General features: G+C 39.4%; 1 protein-coding gene and 1 long non-coding RNA gene across 6 annotated transcripts in view; one reads left to right on the top strand and one right to left on the bottom strand.

Annotated features, from left to right (window-relative positions):
- LOC134355515 (TBC1 domain family member 22B-like) overlaps window positions 1-25,056 on the bottom strand; it is a 373,010-nt gene that overhangs the window by 332,561 nt on the left and 15,393 nt on the right. For all 5 annotated transcript variants that reach the window (XM_063065500.1, XM_063065505.1, XM_063065503.1 and 2 more), the window contains one exon: window positions 4,021-4,334. In XM_063065500.1, coding sequence (XP_062921570.1) covers window positions 4,021-4,334 — 314 coding nt within the window. The remainder of the gene's footprint in view (window positions 1-4,020; window positions 4,335-25,056) is intronic.
- Window positions 1-25,056, top strand: part of LOC134355516 (uncharacterized) — a 33,038-nt gene that overhangs the window by 3,708 nt on the left and 4,274 nt on the right. The gene's annotated exons all lie outside the window — the stretch shown is intronic.

Below are 25,056 nucleotides of genomic sequence, written 5' to 3'. Positions count from 1 at the left end.
CAGACTTTTTTTTCCACCTGAGGTCAAGTGAGACTAGAACTAAAGGTCATACGTTTAGTGTGAATGGTGAAACATTTAAGGGGAATCAGAGGGAGATCTTTTTTACTCAGGGTGGTGTGAATATGGAACAAGCTGTCAGCATAAGTGGTGGATGTTGGTTCCAAGTGTGACACCAGAGAAGTTTGGATAGGTACACAGTAGATGAGAGGGTTATGGAAAGCTATGATCCGGATGCCAGTAGATGGGATTAGGCAGAAAGAAAGGTTACAACCCTCTCCTGAGCCAAAGGGCCTGTTTCTGTGAGTTCATGCTCCATGACTCTGTGACTAACTTACAAAGACTCTCAAAAAGAGTAAAATAACTGGCCAAACACAGGCAAACCTCACTCTGTGGCCATTTAGGTAAAAGCAATTTGCTATTACAGGATTCACAAATCACTAACTAAAACTGACATACAAAATAAAATTCTCTCAGAATTTACATTGTAGCACCCTGGTTCACATTTTTATTGTTATGCTGTAGGTATTTCACTTAGCAGTTCTATAACAGCCTGTTTCGCTTTCAGCCTGTTTGGGTTATTGTTGAAGATAAGGGATGATGAGAATGTGTGCTATCCAACTAAGACAGTGGAAAGTGGGGGCAAGTTTTGAGTAAGGGAGATTAAGGTCTGTCTTGGAGCTTTTGTTCAACGAGAGATGAAGAGAGAAGACGCTGGAGAGAACCTGGATTTGATCCTGTGCAGAACCATGATTCGATGGAGCCATGCGCTAAGATCGACTGAGGATCGGTGAATATCGATCAAGCACTGAGCTCCAACTTGTGCACATTTGACTATTTAATTAAAATGGGCCCTTTTCTTTTTGTTCTTCTTTACTAAACCTTTAGTTAAGGTTCATAAATATAATTCTAATATAATACATAAATATAATAAGTCTGTTATTTCATGGTACTAATTTGTAACAGGATAGAAAATTACACAGCATCCACACAAACCAAGGTTTAGGGTGGGAGAGCCATCTCAATCTCACGAGTTTGGCAGGACCAGAGTGTGTGTCTTCCCTAGACTTACGCAGCCAAGGAAACCGGGGGTTTCAATGTGAAAGAAATTGATATGCTTCCTCCTCCAAGTCTCCAATTGTTGTGAGAATGCACAGTGGGACAGAAGACACACGGAAATCCCTGCAGCAGCCAGAAAGTTATCATCCATTCTGTTGAATTCTCATATGCTTGCTGTCCATAAGTTGGGTATTTGAATCCTATAGAAAGCTTTTCATTTGATTTGCATGTTGTACATTTAAAACTGAGTCATCTGATGTGGCTGTTTGGTAATAGAGAGTGAAATCATGGAATCTGTAAACTACATGATACAGAAAGAGAGCTTTCATCCCATTGCATACACTGGTGATTGAAGTGGTTACTGATCTAGTCCCACCTCCTTTGCACATGGTTCAGTTTCAATTTCATTTAATTATCACATCTATATTGAAACACAGCATAGCAAACAACACAACTTGAGGATTTGCTGGGGGCAGCCTGCAAGTGTTGCCACTCATTCTGATGCTGATATAGCATACCCACAATGCTCAGCAGAAGATCAGAGAACACAACAAGCAACAAGATGCCAACAGCTCAACAAGCCCCTCGTCCTCCCATCCATCCACCTACCCACGCACCCACAGATAGCCCTCCAACCTCAGGACATGCACAATTTTTAAACGTGATGAGGCTTTCTGCCTGTACTAGTCTTTAACACGGGAAATATCAGATCTTTACCAACTTTCGGTGCAAATATATCTCTATATCTACTATAATCCTTCTACTAACGACCTTAACTCCATGCCCTCTGGTCTACAATCTCTCAGCTAAAGGAAATTTGCCAAGGCCTCTCATGGTATTATAGATCTCAATTAAGCCTCTCCTTGGCTCTCTTGCTCCAAAGGAAACAAGCCCATCCTATACAGTCTTTCATCACAATATGCTGGCAGTCTCCTCAAAAATCTCATCAACACCTTGTCCAGCAAAACCATGGGATTGAGTTCAAGAGCCGAAAGGTAATGTTACAGCCATATAGGATCCTGGTCAGACCCCACTTGGAGTACTGTGCTCAGTTCTGGTCACCTCACTACAGAAAGAATGTGGAAACTATAGAAGGGGTGCAGAGGAGATTTACAGGGATGTTGCCTGGATTGGGGAGCATGCCTTATGAGACTAGGGTGAGTGAACTTTATCTTTTCTCCTTGGAACAACAGAAGATGAGAGGTGACCTGATAGAGGTGTACAAGATGATGAGAGGCATTGATTGTGTGGATAGTCAGGCATTTTCCCAGGGCTGAAATGGCTAACACGAGAGGGCACAGTTTTAAGGTGCTTGCAAGTAGGTATAGAGGAGATGTCAGGGGTAAGTTTGTTTGTTTGTTTTTTAAACACAGAGTGATGAGTGCATGGAATGGGCTGCCAGCCACTGTGGTGGATGTGGATACAATAGGATCTTTTAAGAGACTCCTGGATAGGTACATGGAGCTTAGAAAAATAGGCTATGGGTAACCCTAGCTAATTTCTAAAGTAAGTACATGTTCGGCACAGCATTGTGGGCCAAAGGACCTGTATTGTGCTGTAGTTTTTCTCTGTTTCTATTACATTTTTCCCCCAATTCACTTCTCTGACATATGCACAGATGCTGTATCTTCACCAAATGGGAAATCATGACACAGACTGTTATCTAGGAAGACAAAACTCCACATCATAACATAGAATAAGGTGTGTTAGTTAAGCTGATATGTTGATCAGGACAAATAACAGCATTCCTGAAATTATACCAGAGAACACTTCACAGCCGTTCTCCCCGAAACAGCTTCAATTTAATAACTGCTGCAAACAGAGACTCATACAACAATTCTCAGTTGTGCACCTGATATACAAATCTAGAACATTATTTAAGTACTCAATTGGACTCAAACAAAATAAAGTTGAGTCATTAATATTTAAAATATTCTTAATGAGAAAACATTAACTGGGTTCATATATTAACTGATACAAGACAGTCCCTCTTTAATTAACTTGTACAAAACATCCCCAAAATAGGCTTTGAATGTGATTACCCAATCCATGTCCATTGTGAAAATACCTAATAGTAGAGCATTTGCAAAACCTGTACCTCTTCAAGTCAAAAAACAATTATGTACCCCACCCCACTGCCGATTTTCTGCTGTTCCGCATTTTCCATTATGCTTTGAAAGTTCCTGGATGATCAAACATTGCATATTTCTCATTAATTATTTTACATTAAAATATGATAAATTAGGCAGTAAAGGGGAGAAAGGGATTATTTCATATAAGCTGAATAGTGTATTGCTGAACAGACAGAAGTTTAAAAATCTGTCTAATTCAGCTCCCAGCTTTTCTTAAGCGTAATTGTCATCAGCCATCTACATGGCCTAAAAGGAAACGTGGTTCATCAAGATGCACCGTGGAAGTATTCAGTTCCAGAGGTAATCAATTAAGCTCTCAGCTAGAAATAGCAGGTACATACCGGAAGTCCCCACTCAACAAAAGAAATAAATTTAATCACCATTTTATACATTTGTATGCATTCTGTTTTAATTTTCAATGGACTTGGTAATAAAAATTATCCATCATATCAATGATATCAAGGTACTGCTTTTATGCAAATTATCTGGGATTGTCATTTTTTTTTAAAAAGAGGATGTATATTTATTTGGGGGTATCCTTGCACACAAATATTTTGAAAATCTAAACTAAAACAATAAGAAAGTAAGTTACATAGCTAGCAGTCCATATAACACAAGAAAGCTCATCAACTTGAACACCTATTTATCAGTCTCTGCAAATGCTATGTGATCTGCTTAATACTACCAGCACTTGTATAGTTCATTTAAAACACTAAAATCGTTGCTTACAAAAGTAATTTGTACAAGATCAATAAATTATGCGAAAAGTTAATTACCACTTTCTGTAGTGACCGAGAAAAACTCACTCCAGCTACACTTGTATAACCTTTACCTGAAGACTTTGATAGTTGTACCTCGCTGTTTGACTTGACCACTTTGCCATTTGTTTTAGCCTCATCGATTGATTCCGACTGATGCAACTTTTCACCTGGCCGATCCTTTAATTTATTGTGGTTCTGAATGACCTGAGCTGCTGTTGCCATTGCAACCTTTGAATTAAGATTCTGGGAAGCAACAGACAAGAACTCCTCTTCTTCATCATCCCCAATGTCCCAAGCATCACTGGTGCTTTTTGCAAACTCATGGAAACTTGAGGCTCTCTTTGACTTTGACTGTGTGTACATCTTGGAACCTTCTTTAAGTAAGCTGCAAAATGAAAGGAACAAAACATACGCGAGCATTAAATTAACTGCTCTAATAGCTGTATTAAAACACTAACCCCAAAGCATGACAGAGTCCTGTATTTCATGAATGTCACTATTTGATGTCAAATTGATTTTCAATAATGAATCACTTCATTACTTTTATTTTAAAAAAGGACAACTAATTATAATAAATCTGTATACAGTGACAATGGCAAACCACTTCTGTAAAAGAATTTGCCAAGAACAATCATGGTCAAGACCATGACCGCCCACATTATACGACATGGCACATAATGAATGAATGAACACAGTGAAGTCATTTAGTGCCAATGACTTTAAAACACATTTACATATGTGTTAAAATATCTTTAATGGGCCACATAAATATATAACATGATGACAATAAATGTTAACTGATTAAATTTTGCATTAGACTTAAAAACTCCTACATTCCAAACTAAATGATAGTTGTCTCAAGCAGCAATCAAGGACAGTAATAACTCAGCAAACATCAGATTCAAGATTCAGGATGGTTTAATGTCATTTCCAGTATACTGTACAAGTACAAAGGAGAATGAAATAAATGTTACTCTAAATCCAATGCAGCACAAAAAGCAGTAAAATAAACACAATAATAAACACAAGTACTAAAGTTACCATATACATAGATTGATTGTATGTCCATAAAATGATGCTAAGGAAAGGATTGTCTGTACACAATGTGGCTGACAAAAGACGATAAAGTAGTCATGGTGAGAGTGCAGAGAAGTGGGCTTGTGGGTGGAGGTGTTGATCAGCCTCCTACTTGGGGAAAGTAACTTTGAGTCTAATGTTCCTGGCATGAATGCTATGTAGCCTCCTCCTGGATGAGAATGGGAAAACAGTCCATGAATAGGGTGGGAGGCATCCTTCATGAGGCTACTGGCACTTTTCCGACATCTTTCTGTACATATCCTCGATGGCAGGTAGGCCGATGCCAGTGATGTGTTGGGCAGTTTTGACTATCTGTTGAATACCCTTCCTGTCCGTACAAGTGCAGTTTCCGTACCATGCAGATGTAACAAGCTAGAATGCTCTCCACTGCATGTCAGTAGAATGATGAGAATTATAGATGTTCATATCCAGCACTCTTCAGCCTTCTCAGAAAGTACAGAGATTGATAAGCTTTCCTGATTGTCCCAGAGCACACTTCACACAATGAGAGGTTATATGACATGTGCACTCCCAGGAGTTTGAAATTGCTGGCAGTTTCCATTGCTGTACTGCCAATGCAAAGAGTGGTGTGAGTGGTGAGAGATCTCCTAAAGTTTATAGCTATCTCTATTGTCTTGTTGACATTGAGGAAGAGGTTATTTGCCTGGCACTGACACCAGACCTCAAGTTCTACCACCTCCTCTCTGTAGGCCATCTCATGATTTTTAATGAGCCCCACCAGTGCTGTTCATTGGCAAACTTAACAATGTGATTACTCGTGTTTGGCCGCACAGTTATGTGTAAACAGAGTGTACAGCAATAGGCTCAGCACACAGTCCCAGGGGGCACCCATGTTGAAGATGATGGGGAGGGAGGTTCGTATCCATACATGGAACATACAGGCGTCACATTGCTTCAGGCTTACGAAGATCAGAACAAATTTATTTTGACCAGGTGTATAGCAATTCACTTTACTGATAAAATTTATAACCACCATGGTTGTCTGCAAAATCTCACTCACAGTCCAATCCAATTTGTAAGTTTCAAGACAAATATGACAATTTGTATATTATGAGCCCCAAAATGAATCAGTGGCAAGCCACTGCAAAGGAAGAAATAACTTTGTTTGCACATTACTTAATTCAAACTTGGCTTAAGGCTTGCAAACCATTGTTAAATGCACCATCATCAATTGCATACACATGCAAATCTCCACAAGTTCCCTCTCTGCAAGTGCTATAATACTATTAGAAATAAAATTAATTGAAAGGCAGTTATTGAAATTGTGTGAGAATGTATCACCATAATCCAAACCAATTGCAGACTATCTGATCAATAACATGAGATGGTCTTCCTTCTGAAGACCATTACGTCATTAATCCAGTAGGTGCCCATCGGAGCAGTCCAGTGTTTATGATTACAGGTCTTTATTTTTAATTCAGTATATCAAATACAATTTTTGAAAACAATTAAAATTGTCATGCCACTTGCCATTTTAAGTTTTAATACCAGAGACCACCAACTCCGCCCCCCCCCCGGCACCATAATCCAACTCTTATTAGTCTTAATAAGAACCCCTTTATATATTCATCTTCCAACTTCAAATGATATTATACAAAAATTCTAAGCCATAATTATAATTACTATGTTTAATCAGCTTATTACAGTTTGACTCAATTGATTACATGCTCACATTCAAGTCAAAAGGTCCTGAATCCATGACCAATGAGGATTACACCACACAATCTACACCAATTCCGAGAATGAGTGCAGTCTTATTTTGGATACTATACCAAATTATGATCTCATCTATATTTTGTGATCATAGAAGAAATATAGAGAGCTTAATTGTTTAGCTATTTATTCCCTTATCCAGTATCTCAGAAAAACGTTTCATGATCGATGTTGGTAACTATATGCATCAGTATGTGCACTCTTCTATAAATGCCAACATAACAATTTCTAATCAGGTACATTAACTGTGATGCAATGGAACTCATCCTGATAGAGGCACAATGTAATTAAAAGTTCTTTCACTTTCTTTCTCCAGGCACTTCAAAAGGCAATAAAGGTTATTTTAATTATTTAAAATAGATAACTTAGTCAGATCACACTTTTTCTGGCAAATAATCATTGCAAGAAAAGTCTGTAACTTCCCTTTGAATTTGACGGTAGGCAAGGTGGCGGGCCTATTGTCAAAAGTGAGGAGGGCCGAAGGATTGATCGAATTAAGCACAGTGCCAAAGGCGGATCAAGGCAGCAAGATTCGAGCACCAGAGTGTAACAAAGCAATTAAACCCAATGTCTGGTCAAAAATTTAGACACTGGGTACAGGCCAGTTCAGATCACTGTTTCACAAGGTTTATTTGGCGCTATGCTGAACTATGGGACTCATGTAGACTTCAGTTCAAAACACTATTCGCTTGCGTTTTTTTCCCCTCTGCACACTGGGTGTTCGACTCTCTTTTTAAAAGTACATGTTTTTTTTGGGAGGGGGCGGTTTCTGTCTTTCATGGCTGCCTGTTAGGAGACGAATTTCAAGGTTGCATAATGAGTACATACTTTAATAAATTTACTTTAAACTTTGAGATATCTTTAAATTTAATAGCTGCCACTACCTTTTTTAGTGAAACTCTAATCTTAGTATTTAACCTTTGAATATTCTTGACCAGACATGCTCATTGAGCTCACAAGGAATCCTCATTGCACCCAGTCTCAATTGGACCTTATCCTCCTTCATGCCTGGCAGATAATTCCCTCAATAATCAACCATAAAACTCAAGACACATCAAACTTTAAAATGAATGACCCACAATCACCACCATCCATTTTCTTGGTAACTACACAAAGCAAATACATGCAATTCACAAAATGATCTTGGTTATCTCTGCAATCCATTCTTCGGGCGTGATCTCAGATGTTCTCCGTAGGTACTCATCACAACACTAATGATAGTTATATGCCTACAACTCTTAAACTTTGAGTTATCCAAAAATATTTTACTTACAACTTGCCTCATTGTATTGGAAACAGTAATCATCAGCTACTTGTTTGTTCCTATTTGTCCTTTCCCCAGAATTGTAGAATTGAAACAACTTCATTTCTTTCCATCCTTCAATTCACCCACAACCTTGTTGAAGGTTGCGTGCAATTCCACAGACAAGTTAAGTCAACAGAGAAACTGCAAGAACAAGAATGTGGAGCAAAAAATAACAACACAAACTGCTGGAGGAACTCAGTGCATTAAGCAGCATCTGCAGAGGCAATGGGATAGTCAATCTTGAGTCTAGCCCCTATATCATGGTTAGTGAGAAGTATCCATCTTTGAATCTGCATCAGCTCAGGTTTATTATTAATTTGCCAAGAACCTCCAACTTTATTCCTGAAACTAACAAAATTGTGTGAACTACAATATTAGGCGTTTGATCACATGCTGAATATTTACAGGGAGTAATTAGTTGATGTAAATAAGCCTCCTTTGCCAACTAGCCAATGCCTGTGCGACATGCAAGTAACCCTTCACTTACAAACATTATCTGGATCAACTTCAATTCCCTTCTATTTATCTGCATTATTTATCTCAAATAGTTCAGGAAGTAGACAATGAAAGTTAGAAATGCTTTTGTTACTGTAATTCTGAACAGCCTTTTAAAGAGTCAGGTAAAATTAATTGTTCCTTTCCCTCTATATAAAAAAAACTTTTTTAGAATTACAGAAATCAGAGCATGAACATGACACAGAAGGACATTAAAAATAATTTAAAATTCATGATTAAACATCACAGGAGGAACGTTGATAATATACAACATCCACCCTTCACTGACAATACTACAAAACCTTTGCAGCAATTTGATAAAAACACATTATTAAGTTAGATAAATGCAAATTATTGGCAAAGTTTTAAATGTTTCTGTTAAATACTTCATAGCTTCAGAACAGCTAGAGGACCACTGTTTCAATATTATAAGGAGGCCACCACTTAGCCCATCTGGTAGGTCCATACTGAATTCCAAGCGAGCATCCCACAAATCCCATTCCATTGTCCCTACTACCCTGTACTACTGCAGTGTTTTCTCACATGCACACAAACACAACAAGTGATCCTTTCTGCTGATAACTAAGTGCTAATTCACACTGGCCAATTACCAGCAAACATGTGGGTCATTGAAAAAATTAAGAGCATGCCGGGGAAAGTCACACAGTCAAGAAAATATGCAAATACAGACAACAGCCAAAGCTGCTGCAGAACTATACCATCCATTCTTTACAACAAACTAGTGAGCAAAAAGCCTTGTTATGACTATTTTTATGTTTCATTACAGCTTTCATGAGACTAATTAGAGAACAAATCATACCTGTATATTAACCCACAGAATGGATTTAAAATGTTCCACCAATGTTTAAGACATGGCTTAATAACTTAATTATTCTTAATGGGGCATAAAAGAAATTGCACAAAAAATATTTATTTTATGTAATGTTATTTACTTCCAGTCTGCATAAAATCCAAAGAACGTAATGATACAGTTTTATCTAATTGTTGCAATGAAGTCACATGGGCAAAAACATGCTCAACTGAGATGTGAAATAAAACAAAGTGCTTTTTAAAAGTACAAGTGTTCACACTACAGCCACTACAATTAAATGATCCCTATTCTGTATAGAATGTATACAATAAATATAGCCTTTACATAAAATTAGATAATCTAAACTAGATATACAAATAACTAATAGTTAGAAATTCTGTATAAGAACCCTTTTAAATAGTATAAGTATAGGTTCATTTACTTTAAATATTACTGTCTTCATAATAGCTTGCAAGTTGTCATTTACAGTCCATTTCCTTCCACTTGGCAACTAATTCAGGTTAATTGTCTTTTGAGGATGTTCAGTTAGTGATCTTTATAACTTTCCATCCTTCTACGACGACCAGTTTTTAAAAAAAAATAAGATCAAGGCTGCCTTCACTTTAGGTAAGTATTCAACTACAAATGAAAAGAAGACATTTATTATGAGCCTCCTGCCAACATTGTTCAGAACTGTCCAATTCCATGATTTTGTAATCTGGCTCTCTCCCATAGTTGCTCAATTAGAATCCAGCGCACAGGCAGGTTTCAGGAGAGAAAAACCTTTTGATCTTTTTGCATCTTTCAGACCTGAAGTACCAGGCAATTTTTTTTTTAAGTTCAACAGGTAAAAGCAGTAAAGAATCCAAAGATAAAGAGACTGCGACCAATTTAAACTTGTCCAATAATTGAATGATAGTACATGAGAAGGCGGTGTTACTTTGGAAATGGATTAATTGTGACAATAAATGTAACATTGTTAAAATTGACAAAAGCTTGGTCTTACACAAAACGAAATCATAAATTGGATATCAACTTCTGGAGGTTTTCTTAAAACCACAAAGCTGTTGTCTGAGTTACTGTGATCATACAGCTATTAAAGCATCTTCCCAAGATAGTCTCACTTCAAATGAGAGTATAATATTTTTTTCCTTTATCTCCTAAAATTCTAACCTGAACTGATATAAAAAAAAACATTTCAAATCCCACATGCAGGATTTTAGAAACTTACAAGTTTCAAATCTTGAAGTATCTTGGACAAGGAACAATCATGAGACTTTGAATATATCTCTTCACCCCCAACCTTTTTGTGATGTGATAATGTACTTTAATTAGGTGCTGATTTACGCGCAGTATGATACTGCTACATACATGATACAATGCAAAACTGAAATTGTTGAAGATCATGCAAAAAAATGCTGTAGGGTTTGGGTTAACTCTAACCCTACTTACTGTAAATTGAAATAAACATTTTGTTGAAGTCATCAAAAGTAGAACTTTATATCACTAAACATACAGGTATCTTTATTCCGCCCACAGGGATCGCTCCTTCTGCGATTCCCTCGTCCATTCACCTCTCCGCAGTAATCCTAATTTCCCTCCTGGCACTTATCCCTGCAAATTTCTGAAAGTGCTACACCTGCCCAGACACCTCCTCCCCCACCTCCATTCAGGGCCCCAAGCAATCCTTCCAGGTGAGGCAACACTTCACCTGCGAATCTACTGAGGTCGTCTATCCTGTCCAGTACTCTCGATGTGGTCTCCTCTACGTTGGTGAGACCCATTGTAAATTGTAATTTCTCTCCCCCCCCCCCGCCCCCACCTCCTCTATTTCCCTTGCTGATCTTTTACTTTTCTCACCTGCCCATTACTTCCCCCAGGATCCCCTCCTCCTTCCTTTCACCCTATGGTCCACTCTCCTCCCCCATCAGATGTTTTCCTCTTCAGCCCTCAACCTTTCCCACCCACATGGCTTCACCCATCACCTTCCAGCTAGCTTCCATCTCTCCTCCTCCCAACTTTTTTAATTTTAGGATCTTCCCCCTTCCTTCTCACTCCTGAAGGATTTCAGCCCAAAACGTCGACTATCTATTCATTTCCATAGACACTGTCCGACCAGATGAATTCCTCCAGGATTTCAAGTGTATTTTGCTTTAGACATCCAGCATCTGCAGACTTTCTCGCGTTTATGTAGAGCTCCTGGAACAGGCCCATCCCAGAGTCAAGGTGGCACAATGCTTATGCAAAATCCTTCCACCCATCTTTGACAATACACCGCAAACATTTTGGCAAATTTGGCTTATTGCTGCCACATGTACTAAGATACAGTGAAAATTCTGAAGTGCAGCACAGGTGGGTAATGAAGTGAAAGGCCATAATGAGGTAGTTTGTCAGGTCAAAAGTCTATCTTATCATACTCTAGGGCCGTTAAAGAATCCTATAACAGTAGGATAAACGTTGTCCTTAAGCTTAGTGGTTCCGGCTTTTGTATCTTCTGTCTGATAGGAGAGCAGAGAAAAGAGAATACCTAGGTGGGTGGGATCCTTTATTATGCTGGCTTCTTTACCAAAGCATCAATTGTAGATAAAGTCTGTGAAGGAAAAGCTGATTACCACGATATGCTGAGCTACGCCTACAATTGTGCAGTTTCTTGCAGTCCTCGTGTCCCAGCAACATCCTCCTAAACCTCTTTCCAACTTCATGCCATCATTCCTATAGCAGGTGACCACAAGTGAACAATATTCCAACTGCAACATAACATCCAAGCTTCTATATTCCCTGCCCACACTGATGAAGGTCAGCATGTCTAAAGCCTTCATCACCACCCTGTCTACATGTGATGCCATTTTCAGAGAACCATGTACTTGTTTTCCTTGATCTTTCTGTCCTACAATACTCCCCAGGGCTCTACCATTCACTGATCAAGTCCTATTATCATTTGTCTTCCCAAAATGCAATACCTTGCACTTATCTGTATTGCATGCCATTTACCATCCTGAGCAACGTGCCTAACTGAAGATTCGCTTGTAATTTTTGATAACCTTCCTCATTATCTGTGATACCACCCACTTCATTGTTATCTTCCAAATTACTAACCATGTCTTTCCAATGCTCATTCAAATGATGAATAACAACAGGCTCAGCATCAATCCCTGTGGCACCTCTGATCACAGGCCTCAAATTGGAAAAACAACTTTCTACCTTCAAGCCAATTATGTTTCCACTTAGCTAGCTCTCCCTAGACCCCATGTGATCTAACCTTCTCTTGCTTTCCATATGGGACCTCGTCAAAAGGCCTTGCTAAAGTCCAAATAGATAATATCCACTAACCTGGCCTCATCAATTGTGTTGGTTCCCTCTTCAACAAACTAACAGATTAATTGAAGGAGGGAAAGTAGAGAGGGATCAATTACAATAGGCACAAGAGATTCTGCAGATGCTGTAAATCTTGAGCAACACACAAAAATGCAGGAGGAACTCAGCAAGTCAGGCAGCATCTTGCGGGGGGGGAGGGGGGAAGGAGGGAAGGGGGAGGAGATAAACTGTCGATGTTTCAAGCTGAAACCTTTAATGGATCCGTGACGATTGAGTCCTGATTAACTGCATCCATTAACTGAAATTGCAGGTGACTAAAAGTCGGCAAGAATCTAAAGGTTGATTTGTTCAATTTCCCTCTTTCTTACAGGCAAGTGATGGACCCAAATGCATGCTCATCCTTCAGCACCTCGTAAAAGCAACTAACATTCACATACACATGTAAGCACAAAGCAGGGCATTTTAAATCTGCAAGAACATTTCGGCTACATATTCAAATATGTCCATACCCAATGTTCGCATACATGCACTTCCAGCAGTCATCACCAGATAACAAGTATTAATGCTATCCTTGGCTTATATGCCTCACCCTGATTCATAACACTGTCGACATTCACAGAACCTTCACTATCACTTTGATCTGGATCAAGTTATTCACCACCAGCTGGGAACTTATCCTGTTTTTTTCAGTTTTATAGTCAGCAACCTACTGTTTTAACAAGTATCCAAGGATCTAGAGTACAAACACTGATACTGTTACAAACTGGTTCATATTTAGGAAGAAATTAAAGACTAGGAGGAAAATTAAAAAAAACACTTTCATTTAGAAATAACAAGTGCAATTAAACTGAAGTACATAACCAAGGGATACAAAAGCTTAGAAGCTTCTTCCCAATATGCTACTGACAAATAACGTTTACACACCCTTTTGGCAGTTACACACATACTTCAATCTCATTTGAATTTTCAAGTGTTCATTACCATCATCTGTCCAGTCCAAAAAGTAATTTGATATTAAACAGATTCAGGTGTTGGAGTCACTAGTTCAAAAACTTACTTTAAATAAAAATACATAGCAGCAGTACAATTATAGAATATTGAAGCACAAATTAGTGAGTGAGCCTTGATACATTTGTTGTGTTATATATACAAATGCACTACCATAAAAAATGTTTGTTTAGTACATCGCTGTAACCTCTACCATTAAACCAGACGAGAGCTGTAATCTTAAGCACGTATCATGGAATAATTTCTCTGGCTCAAATATAAATTGCTATTCCCTGACCAAAACAAAGTACAATCACCACAAAGACAGATTCAGCTCAAGCAACAAATCAAGTTCAAACAAATAAATGCTATTCCACACTCATTAACGTCAGACTAAACATATTTTTAAAAATCTTAAGTGTACACTGAGAAATTAACTGTTATAGTCTACATTAGAAAAACAGAATCACTATCCAGTGTATTAAAATGTACTGAAACATCAGAATCAGATTTACCAGCACAATTATCATGAAGTTTGTTTTACCACATTTACATTTCACTTTGATCACATGCTCTAAACATACTGCAAAAATTTAAATTTCACAGAGGATACTCATAGCAGTTCTCAAATCTTCCAAATGACTATTCTCTACCTTGCAAAATAATTTCTAACCACAGATGCTGTACTCTCCATTCAACCAAAGAAAAACATTTTGCAGCAACTACACATTTTCAGGATTTACACCAACAGCCAAGGGAAATAATACAAAATTACTGATTGTGACACAGGTTGATTACATCAGTCCAGGAGCACATAAGCATAAAATTTTGAAAATATTATATTTGGACATGAATGCCATAGGTCTGCTGGAAATGAATCTTTTTTTGAGTGCATGTTGCATGTTTACTTCTGATTTTTAAAAAAGGGTACAATTTGATATTCGTACCATGACACTGCATCTAAAATTTCATTTTAGCTACATTTGAATAGATACATTTTCCAACTCAAAACGCTAAATGGCAATAAATGTTCTTAGCCCTACTGACATAAATAATAAGCAAAGAAACGCGTAATAATCTTGGAGAATGGTACAAGTCCCAGCAGTCAACTTTGTGTAGTCCCTGTGGCATCTGGCACAAATGAAGGCAGTTAGCTAGGAACTTTTGTGGCTTCTTTTTAACCAGCTGAGTTGTCCATCTTGTTTGCTCTGCCCCCAATGTCCTCTGTAACATTCAGTCACTACTAACCACAACTATCAACAGCTAAATCTCAAATGCTCGTTTCAATGCCCGTTGTCTTTACAACTTTTTTTACAGTTGCCTTAAGTGCAAAAACGAATATCCAGCAGAATACATCTCAATGGTCAGCTCACTGCATGGCAAATCATTGCAAACACAAATGTCATCAATCCAGTGAAAGCTTAATAACTGATATACACTGATGGAATTAGCATATTCTAAGAATCTTAAGCTACCGTTCTTGTTATTTTTTTAATTTTTTTTATGTAGAATACAGCATGGTAACAGGCCCTTCTGGCCAACAAGTGAGCCCATGCTGCCCAAATACACACGTGACCAATTAACCTACTAACCAACCCACACATCTTTAGAATGTGGGAGGAAGCCAGAGAACCCATATGAAACCCACGTGGTCACAGAGAGAACATAAAAATCTTCTTACAGACAGCAGCGGGAATTGAATCCAGGTCGCTACCATGCCACCGTGATTAGAAGACATCTATGAGGTCTACTGCTCTTTTGTATTGCCCCCTTACTGAATAAAGAAAACTAATGTTTTCTAGACTAACATTTGAAATAGGTGGGATGCTTACATCGATTAGAGTTTAGAATGAAGAAAGGGGATTTGATTGAAACACAGGATCTATGCATCTGCTGCCCAGACCTCTCTCCTACAGAAGAACATACTGACACAGGCTTTGAAGACTCAGTTTAATGATTAGACATGTTGAATAGTCCCTAGTCTCAGATGAACAAAACAGCTGCAGCTTTCATGTCCATACACCAGTATCTCTATCAGCAGGCAGGATGTTATCCAGGGAATTGGCTCACTATGAGTAATTACAGTGAAAAAAAAATGTTGAAGGAATTCAGTGGGTCAGGCAGCAGCTGAAGAAAAGGAGAGACTACAATTATAGTCACAATCCTGCATTGGGACTGTGTGTATAAAGGGGAGATGGCCAATATAAAAAGAGGAGGGGTTGGATGGGCTAGGAATGGAAATTAAGGAATTGGGTGAAGAGGTGTTTATGGACAGATATAACTAGGTCGGGGGGGTGGAAGAAGAGAAGGAAAGGATAGAAATTGTAACAGAAGCTAGGAGCTAATAATTGGAGATAAAGAGCTGCAGATTATAAAATCCAAGTAGAAAGCAAGTCTACAAATAGAATCAAGGGAGGCATGGTGGGCAGATAGGAACTAGAAAGGAAGGGGTAGAGGTCCCAGTAGAGTGAGTGAGTGATAGACAGATAGAACCAGGGAGGAGGAGAGGTATGAAAAGAAATGTATAAAGGGACCTGGATCAATAAGAAAGAGAGAAAGGAAGGAAGAGGGAGTTTGGGTTACCTGAAATTGGAGAATTCAATGTTAATGCCATCAGGTTGTAGACTACCCAAGTAGAATAGAAGGTACTGCTACTTTACTCTTGTTGGCTTCGTGCAGTAGTGAAGGCTGAGAACCGTGTGAGCAAAAGGGTGGAAATGGGGAGCAGAGTTAAACTGAATTGAGCTGACTTTATTACTTACATTCTTCATACACACGAGTAAAAATCTTTACATTATGTCTCTGTTCAAATGTGCAATTATAGTAATTTATAGTAATTATAATAAATATTATGTACAACAGGATAGTCAACATAGAAATACAGTTCTGTTAGCATGAATTAAGCAATCTGATGGCCTGGTGGAAAAAGCTGTCACGGAACCTGGTGGTCCTGGCTTTTATATTGCGGTACCATTTCCCAGATGGTAGCAGCTGGAACAGTTTGTGGTTGGGGTGACTCGGGTCTCCAATGATCCTTCAGGGCCTTTTTACACACCTGTCTTTGTAAGTGTCCTGAATAATGGGATGTTCACACCCACAGATGCGCTGGGCTGTCCGCACCACTCTCTACAGAGTTCTGCAATTGAGGGAAGTATAGTTCCCATACCAGCCAGTGATGCAATCAGTCAGGATGCTCTCAAGCATGCCCCTATAGAAAGTTCTAAGAATTTGGGGGGGTCATACCAAACTTCAAGGCACTATTGTGCCTTTTCACCACACAGACCATGTGAGATCCTCCGTAATATTCTCGGAACTGGGAGCCGGTGCTCGACAAAATAGTGTCCTCGCCTGTGCTTGGTCTTACCAATACAGAAGCCACATTCAAAGGAACAGACAAGATTGTAGGAGATGCATGTGAATTTTTGTCTCACCTAGAAGTGCTTTTTAGGCTCTTTGATAATTGTAGATAATTATAGTACTGTTTCCGAAAGTATTGCTATGGCATGAACCTGGCATGAACTCCTGCCTTCACCATTGCCTTGCTGGAAACCTGAAGTACTAAGCAGCCACATTGCTTAGCCTAACCTGCTTACCACCAATCCTGACAACGAGCATTTCTGCACCATGTTATGGAGTTATGCGTGCTAGAAGAGTGCCAACAGTGGGCACAGATTTATTTCAAATTCCTAGCATGAAAGAGAAAAGAGGGGTTTGCACCAGGCCGCCAACACAGTGTTACACAAGTAGATGTTTTGTTTTTAAAAATAGAGCGATTAATATTTCTAAATGTTCAGAAGATAGAACTACAAGTGCTGTAATGAATCAAAGCTCTGTGGTATGGCATTCAGCAGTGTTCTAGTTTATTGATCTCAGTATGAAATGAAAAATTGCAGGCAACAATACATGTCTGAGTGTCGCAGCTCTCAATCTTCAGTTTAAATAATGGTAGTATGGCAGACTCCTGGGTCATGACAATCTGATGTAGATGTTAATAACAAACTCTTTACAGACACAGAACAGTTTCTTTTAATCACTAAAGGTATCTCTACATATGGGAATGCTGGGACGCTATTGTTAGCACAGAGCAATTCCTCAAAGACCAAGTGCACTTTTTTTTAAGCTATTAGGCAGATAAGACTGAACAATTTTCCATTGGTTATGGTGTAAGTGATTCTGTATAAACTGAAGACACGAAACAATGGAAAGAATATTCCACGATTAGCCTCAGAGCATAATGCTATCTAACTCTTTAAAAGAAAGAGAACATGTCGACCAGGTTCAGTGGGCAGCCAATTTTCTTCAGCAGTTTGAATAAACTGCCCATCCTCACACAATTGAATGCATTGGTGAGGCCAGTCAAAGCTCTGTTTTTGCTAAAGGCATTTCTCCCCTACTTTCTGAACTAAATTATTTAGCAGAATGTATATTCCAAATTAACTTCACAGATTAAATTTAAATTTTTCTTGATACTATGATAATCTATGTTCATTTCCAATCTTGCCACAAATGATTTCAGGACTGAGGCCATCTGAACATACTACTGTTCACAATACCAAACTTGACACCAATCCAGATGGTCTGCATATTTATGCAGATCCTATGCCCTTCAAGGAGGAATCACACATTATTAAGGATCCTCATCATAAGGCATACCCTCTTCTTATTTCTACCATCGGGACATACAGGAGCCTGAACACCCACACTCAATATTTAGGGACAGCCATTAGATTTCTGAACAATCTACGAACACTACCTCACCATTCTGCTTTTGCACTTTTTTTTTATTATAGAGAGTATAGTTTTTTTTAATGTCTTGCAGTGCATTGCTGTCACAAAACCATAAGACATAGGAGCAGAATCAGGCCACTCAGCTTCACTGAGTCTGCTCCACCATTCCATCATGGCTTATTTATTATCCCTCTCAACCCCATTCTTCAGTCTTCTCCCCATAACATTTGACATCCTGACTAATCAAAAACCTATCAACCTCCATTTTAAATTTGCTCAATCATTTGACCTCTACACATCAGTAGCAATGAATTCCACAGATTTACCACCCTTTGGCTAAAGAAATTCCTCATCTCCATCTCTATATTCTGAGGCCATGCCTTCTGGTCCTGGACTCACCCACTATAGGAAAAATTCATTCCACATGCACTCTATCTAGGCCTTACAATATTTGATATATTTAATGAGATACCCCTCATTCTTCTCAACTCCAGCGTGTATAGGCCTGGAGCTATCAAACACTTCTCATACAGTAAGCCTTTCATTCCTGCAAATATTCTCATGAACCTCCACTGGACCCTTTGCAATGCAACTTTTCTTAGGTCAGGGGCCCAAATCTGTTCACAATACTCCAAAGTACAGTCTAACCAATGCCTTATAAAACCTCACCATTACATCCTTGCTATTATATTCTAGTCCTCAAAAAATGAATGTTAAAATTGCATTACCATCAATTCAATCTGCAAGTTAGCCATCAGAAAATCCTGCACAAAGACTCCCAAGTCCCTTTGCACAGCTGATTTTTGAATTTTCTACCCATTTAGAAAATAGTCTACACTTTCATTCCTTTACCAAAGTGCATGACTATACAATTCCATAAACTATATTCCATCTCCCACTTCTTTACCCATTCTCTTAATCAGTCCAAGTCCTTCTGCGGACTCCCTGATTCCTCAAAACTAATGCCCTTCCACCTACCTTTGTATCGTCAGCAAACTTAGCCAAAATCCATTAATTCCGTTATCCAAATCGTTGACACATAACATGAAAAGGAGTCCCAATACCAACCCCTGCATACCACCACTAGTCACTGGCAGCCAACCAGAATAGGCCCCCTTTATTCCCTGTCTTAGCCTCCTGACAGTCAGCCAATGTTGTATCCAAGCTAGCATTTTTCCTGTGATCCAACTGAACTCCCACTGGTTCTCCTTTGTCAATCCTGCTTGTTATTTCCTCAAAGAATTCCAATAGATTTTTCAGGCAAGATTTCCCCTTGAGGATACGTGCCGATTTTGGCCTATTTAATCATGTGCCACCAAGTACCCCAAAACCTCATTCTTAACAATCAACTCCAACATGTTCCTAACCACTGAAGTAAAGCTAACTGGCATACAATTTTATTTCTTCTGCCTCTTTCCCTTCTTAAAGTGTGAAGTAACATTTGCAATTTCCAGTCCTCTGGAACATTCCAGAATCTAGTGATTCTTGAAAGATCATTACTAATACCGTCACAATCTCTTCATCTAGCTCTTTTAGAAACCTGGGTGCAGTCCTAAGGGTTCCTTTACTTTAAGCTCCCTCATCAAATCTGGTTTGTTACACAACACCAAATCCAGGATTGCCTTTCTCCCAGTGGGCTCAACCACAAGCTGCTCTAAAAAGCTATAAACTGCCTTTTCTTAACATCCAACACCAACCTGATTTTCACAATCTACTTGCATATTGAAATCCCCCATGACCATCATAGCATTGCCCTTACTACATGTCTTTTCTATCTCCAGTTGTAACTTATATCCTACATACTGGCTACTCTTCAGAGGCCTGTATACAACTCCCATCAGGGTCTTTATACCTTTGCAGTTTAGTACCTCTACCCACAGGGATTCTACATCCTTCGATCCCATATCACTTCTTTCCAAGACTTGATTTCATTTTTTTTAAACCAATAAAGCCACCCACCCCGCCTGTCCTTTCGATACAATGTGTATCTTTGGATGTTAAGCTTCCAACTGTGATCTTCTCTTAGACAAGATATTGTGATGGGCACAACATAAGACCATAAGATATAGGAGCAGAAGCAGGCTATTCGGCCCATCAAGTCTGCTCCACCATTCAATCATCTAATCAAAAGAACCCTGCTCTCATCTCAATCTCAAAATTATGTCCCGGATTTAGTCTCCGATACTCCAGCATTTGGCTCCTTACCATCCTCACCACGGCTTCTCATCAGAAATACAGAATGTCTCTCTGATGCATCTCACTCCCTCCCCCTTTCCCCTTTTCCCAACCATGTCCCCTTTCCCTGCCCCCTTCTTGCTCACAGACCACAATGGAGACCCATATCAGAACAGGTTCATAGAAACATAGAAAATAGGTGCAGGAGTAGGCCATTCAGCATGATCATGGCTGATCATTCAACTCAGAACCCTGTACCTGCCTTCTCTCCATAACCCCTGATCCCTTTAGCCACCAGGGCCATATCTAACTCCCTCTTAGATATAGCCAATGAACTGGCCTCAACTGTTTCCTGTGGCAGAGAATTCCACAGATTCACCACTTTCTGTGTGAAGAAGTTTTTCCGCATCTCCGTCCTAAAAGGCTTCCCCTTTATCCTCAAACTGTGACCCCTCGTTCTGGACTTCCCCAACATAGGGAACAATCTTCCTACATCTAGCCTATCCAATCCCTTTAGAATTTTATATGTTTCAGTAAGATCCCCCCTCAATCTTCTAAATTCCAGAGAGTATAAGCCCAATCGATCCAGTCTTTCATCATATTGAAGTCCTGCCATCCCAGGAATCAATCTGACATACCTGCCAATTTCTAACAGCAGTACAAGATCGTCTACCTTATTCTGCATACTGCATGCATTCAACTATAACACCTTGAGTCCTGTATTCATTACCGTTTTTGACTTTGTCCCCATATTACAGTTCAACTCATCACGCTGACTGCAAATTTGCTCTATTATTTACTTGTCCTTGCTTTCAGTCACACTACACCATGCATCAATTTGTATACCAACTACCTCAACCTCAAACTATCAAATCAGTTTAAATCCTCCCCAAATGGCAAACCTGCCCACAAGAGTATTGGTCCCCCTTGGGATTAAGTGTAACCTGTCCTTTTTGTACAGCTTATACTTTCCCCAGAAGAGATCCCAACAAAAGCAAATTTCACAACAGAGGTCAGTGATAATAAATAATTCAGAATAACAGCATGTTGGCTCAAATCTAACATTGCTCGAAAAGTATTTTAACTTTACTAGTTGCACCACACTAAAAACCACATTCTATTTATGTTTTGTAATTCACCCTACTTTGGGTATACTAACGTTTGTGTCAGTCATTCTGTTAAGCAAATTTTGCCTAATTGTCACTTATCCCTTTGTTCTGGTTTTGTATTTAATATTCTAATAAGATTATTTAATTTGTTTTCAATATGAATGTAAACAGAGTGCCCAATATCTCTGGATGTATTAGTGTGCAACAGTTCTAATATATTAATTCAGAGATTGAGAATATAAAATTTAAAATCATAAGGTATGGATGAAAAGGAAACAAGTTTTCCTGTGACCCTACCAACTGTCAACAGAGCAAAGTCCCAGTGAGCATCAAGGATGCGCAAAAATCAGGCCCATTGAGACAAATGCCAAAATAATCAGAATTTTCAAATCATACAGTGGATTATTGTTATTTTTCCTGCTTCTTATAGTATAAGCAAGATTATAAACAAATTCTGCAGATGTTGGAAATTCAAAGGAACATACATAAAATACTAGAACTCAGCAGGTCAGGCAGCATCAATGGAAATGAACAAACAGTCAGCATTATGGGCAGATACCCTTCTTCAGGACTGGAAAAAAAGGGGAAAAACGCCAGAATGAAAAGGTGGGGGGGGGGGGAGGATAGCTGGAAAGTGATAGGTGAAGCCAGGTGGGCAAGTAAGATAAAGGGCTGGAGAGTACGGAATCTGATGAGAGGAGTGGACCACACAAGAAAATGAAGTGGGGGTGACACCAGGGGAGGTGATAGGCAGGTGATGAGAGACAAGAGGCCAGAGTGGGAAATAGAAGAGGGGAGCAGCAGGAATTTTTTTTTCAAACCAGAATGAAAAATCGATATTCATTCCATCACGTTGGAAGTTACCCAAACAAAATACAAGGTGTTACCCCTCCACCCTAAGAGTGGCCACATCATGGCACAAGTGAAGGCTATAGCCCAACAAGTCGGAACAGGAACCTGAATTAAAATGTTTGGCCACCAGGAAGTTCCACTTTTAGCAGATAGAGCAGAGGTGCTCAACAAAGCTGTTCTCAATTTATGACGAGGCTCACCAATATATAGGAAGCCGTGATAGGAGCACCGGAAACAATGGACAACCCTAGTGGATTCACAAGTGTTGCCTCACTTGGAAAAACTGTTTGGGTCCCTGAATGGAGGCAAAGGAGGAAGTGAATGGGCAACAAAAGCACTTTGGCCGATTGCAGAGAAAGTCCCTATGGAGATAGTGGAAGTTGCGGAGAATGTGTTGGATGAGGAGACTAATGGGGTGGTAGGTTAGGGCAAGAGGAACTTTATCCCTGTTAAGGCATCAGAAAGATGGAGTGAGCACAAATGTCCAGAAAATGGAGACAAGGCTCAGGGCAGCATCAACGGTGGAGGAAGGGAAGTCGCTGTCTTTAAAGGACAACATCTCTGATGCCTGGAAAGGAAAGCCTCATCCTGGGAGCAGATATGGCAAGACAAAAGAACTGAGAAAGGGGAATAGCAAGTTTACATGAAACAGGATAGGAAGGGGTAGTCAAGATAGCTGTGGGAGTCAGTAGCTTTATAAAAGATATTCAATAGTCCAAGTATACAAGATTGACTAGAGTTGTCTACAAATATTCTGGCTGTAATGATGCATAAAGGGAGTTTATAGAGTCATAGAACAATACAACATGAATATAGTTCCTTGAGTCAAATGAGACCATGCCAACCATATTCCCATCAAGCCCCTCAAAGTCCAAAGGTTCACACCATCAGGCCCTGGGATTTACCATTAGTGTGATGCAAGGCTGTAGGACTGCCCCCGATAACAAGAATGCCCCCCAAAACACTTCCAATTGTTTCTTGATTTTTGCCTCTGAACACCAAGGAGAAATATGGTTACAAATACCCAATTACTGAAAGTAGCAAACAGATTCGAGACATACAACATGGAAAAAGGCCCTTCGGCCCAACTCATCCATGCCAACTGCTGTTGTCCAGCAAGCTAGACTCATCTGGCCACGCTTGGCACAGTGCCTTCTAAAACTCTCCTATAGCTACGTGGCCTTTAAATATTGCTAGTGTGCACAATTCAACCACCATTTCTGACAACTTCATTCTAATTTTGCACTACCCGTTCCTTGAAGTTGCTGTCCCTGATGCCCCTTTAAAATCTCTTGCCTGAGCTTTGCCCTCTTGTTTTAGCACACCCTCGCCAGGGAAAATATTGTGTGCTTTCACCTTGGCTATGCCCCTTGCGATTTTATATACCTCTATCAAGTCACTCTTCAGTCCATGTTCATGGGAATAGAGTCCTAGTCTCGGCAACCTTTCCCTGTAACTCAGCCTCCCAAATCCAAGCAACATATTGGAAGATGTTTCTGCAATATTTAAAAGCCATCTATACAAGCAAATGGATAGGTTTAGAGGGCTATGGGACAAACACGGATTGATCGGACTAACTCACTGGGCAACTCATGAATGAGTTGGGCCAAAGAGCTTGCTTCCCTGCTGTATGACTCTATGAGCCCATCTTCTTTAAATCTTTCCCGCTGATCTAGAACTAGTTGATGCAAGTGTAAGATTACCCTAACCTGCAAAGATTAAGACTGTCTATTCTACCCATATCGAACTAGAAGATCACAATTCTACACCCTTCTCCACCTTCTACTAGCCTCCTTTGTGCAATGAAAACAGTCCCACCCAAGCTCTCCAATAAAGGTAAAACAGCATCCCAACTCCTTGACTCAAAGCTTCGTACAATGAAGGCAAGCATGCCATTTGCTTTCTTCACCACTGTTTATTTGGTGTTACTATTTTTGAGGAACTAAATACGTGTAATCCAAAGTTTTACTGTTCAATAACATTCCCTGTCATTCAGTGTACACACTGACCTGGTTTAACTTCCAAAATGCATTGCTTTGCACTTATCCAAGTTAAATTCTATCAGATTTCTTATACTCTTTCCCAATGGATTCAGATCCTATTGTAACTTTAGGCAATCTACTTCTCTCCACTGTACCACCAATTTGTGTCTTACTAAGCATGCAATCTATACTCCTTTCCAAGTCATTAATATATAACATATGATGGACAACTCTGTTTACAGATCTCCAACCTGAAAAACAATCCTTCACTCCCAGCCTCTGTACCCTACATATAAAGGGCCAACTTACCCTGGATCATATGTATTCTACACTTCTGAGCAGCCCGCTACATGTGACATGGTCAAAGATCTTGCGAAGCTCGACACAGATAATGCCCATCGCCCTACCCTCATGAACCTCTTGGTCACTTCCTCTAAAATTCAGTCAAATTTGAGACATGATTTCCTAAAGACAAAGCTATTGTGACTAATCCCAATCAGTATTTTAAATGGTAAAAGATTGCAGCATGCTGCTGT

This window comes from Mobula hypostoma, chromosome 13 (genome assembly GCF_963921235.1).
Source record: "Mobula hypostoma chromosome 13, sMobHyp1.1, whole genome shotgun sequence".
Classification (NCBI taxonomy): domain Eukaryota; kingdom Metazoa; phylum Chordata; class Chondrichthyes; order Myliobatiformes; family Myliobatidae; genus Mobula; species Mobula hypostoma.
The sequence above is the reverse complement of the archived record's forward strand: the minus strand, read 5'-3'. Positions and strand labels throughout refer to the sequence as shown.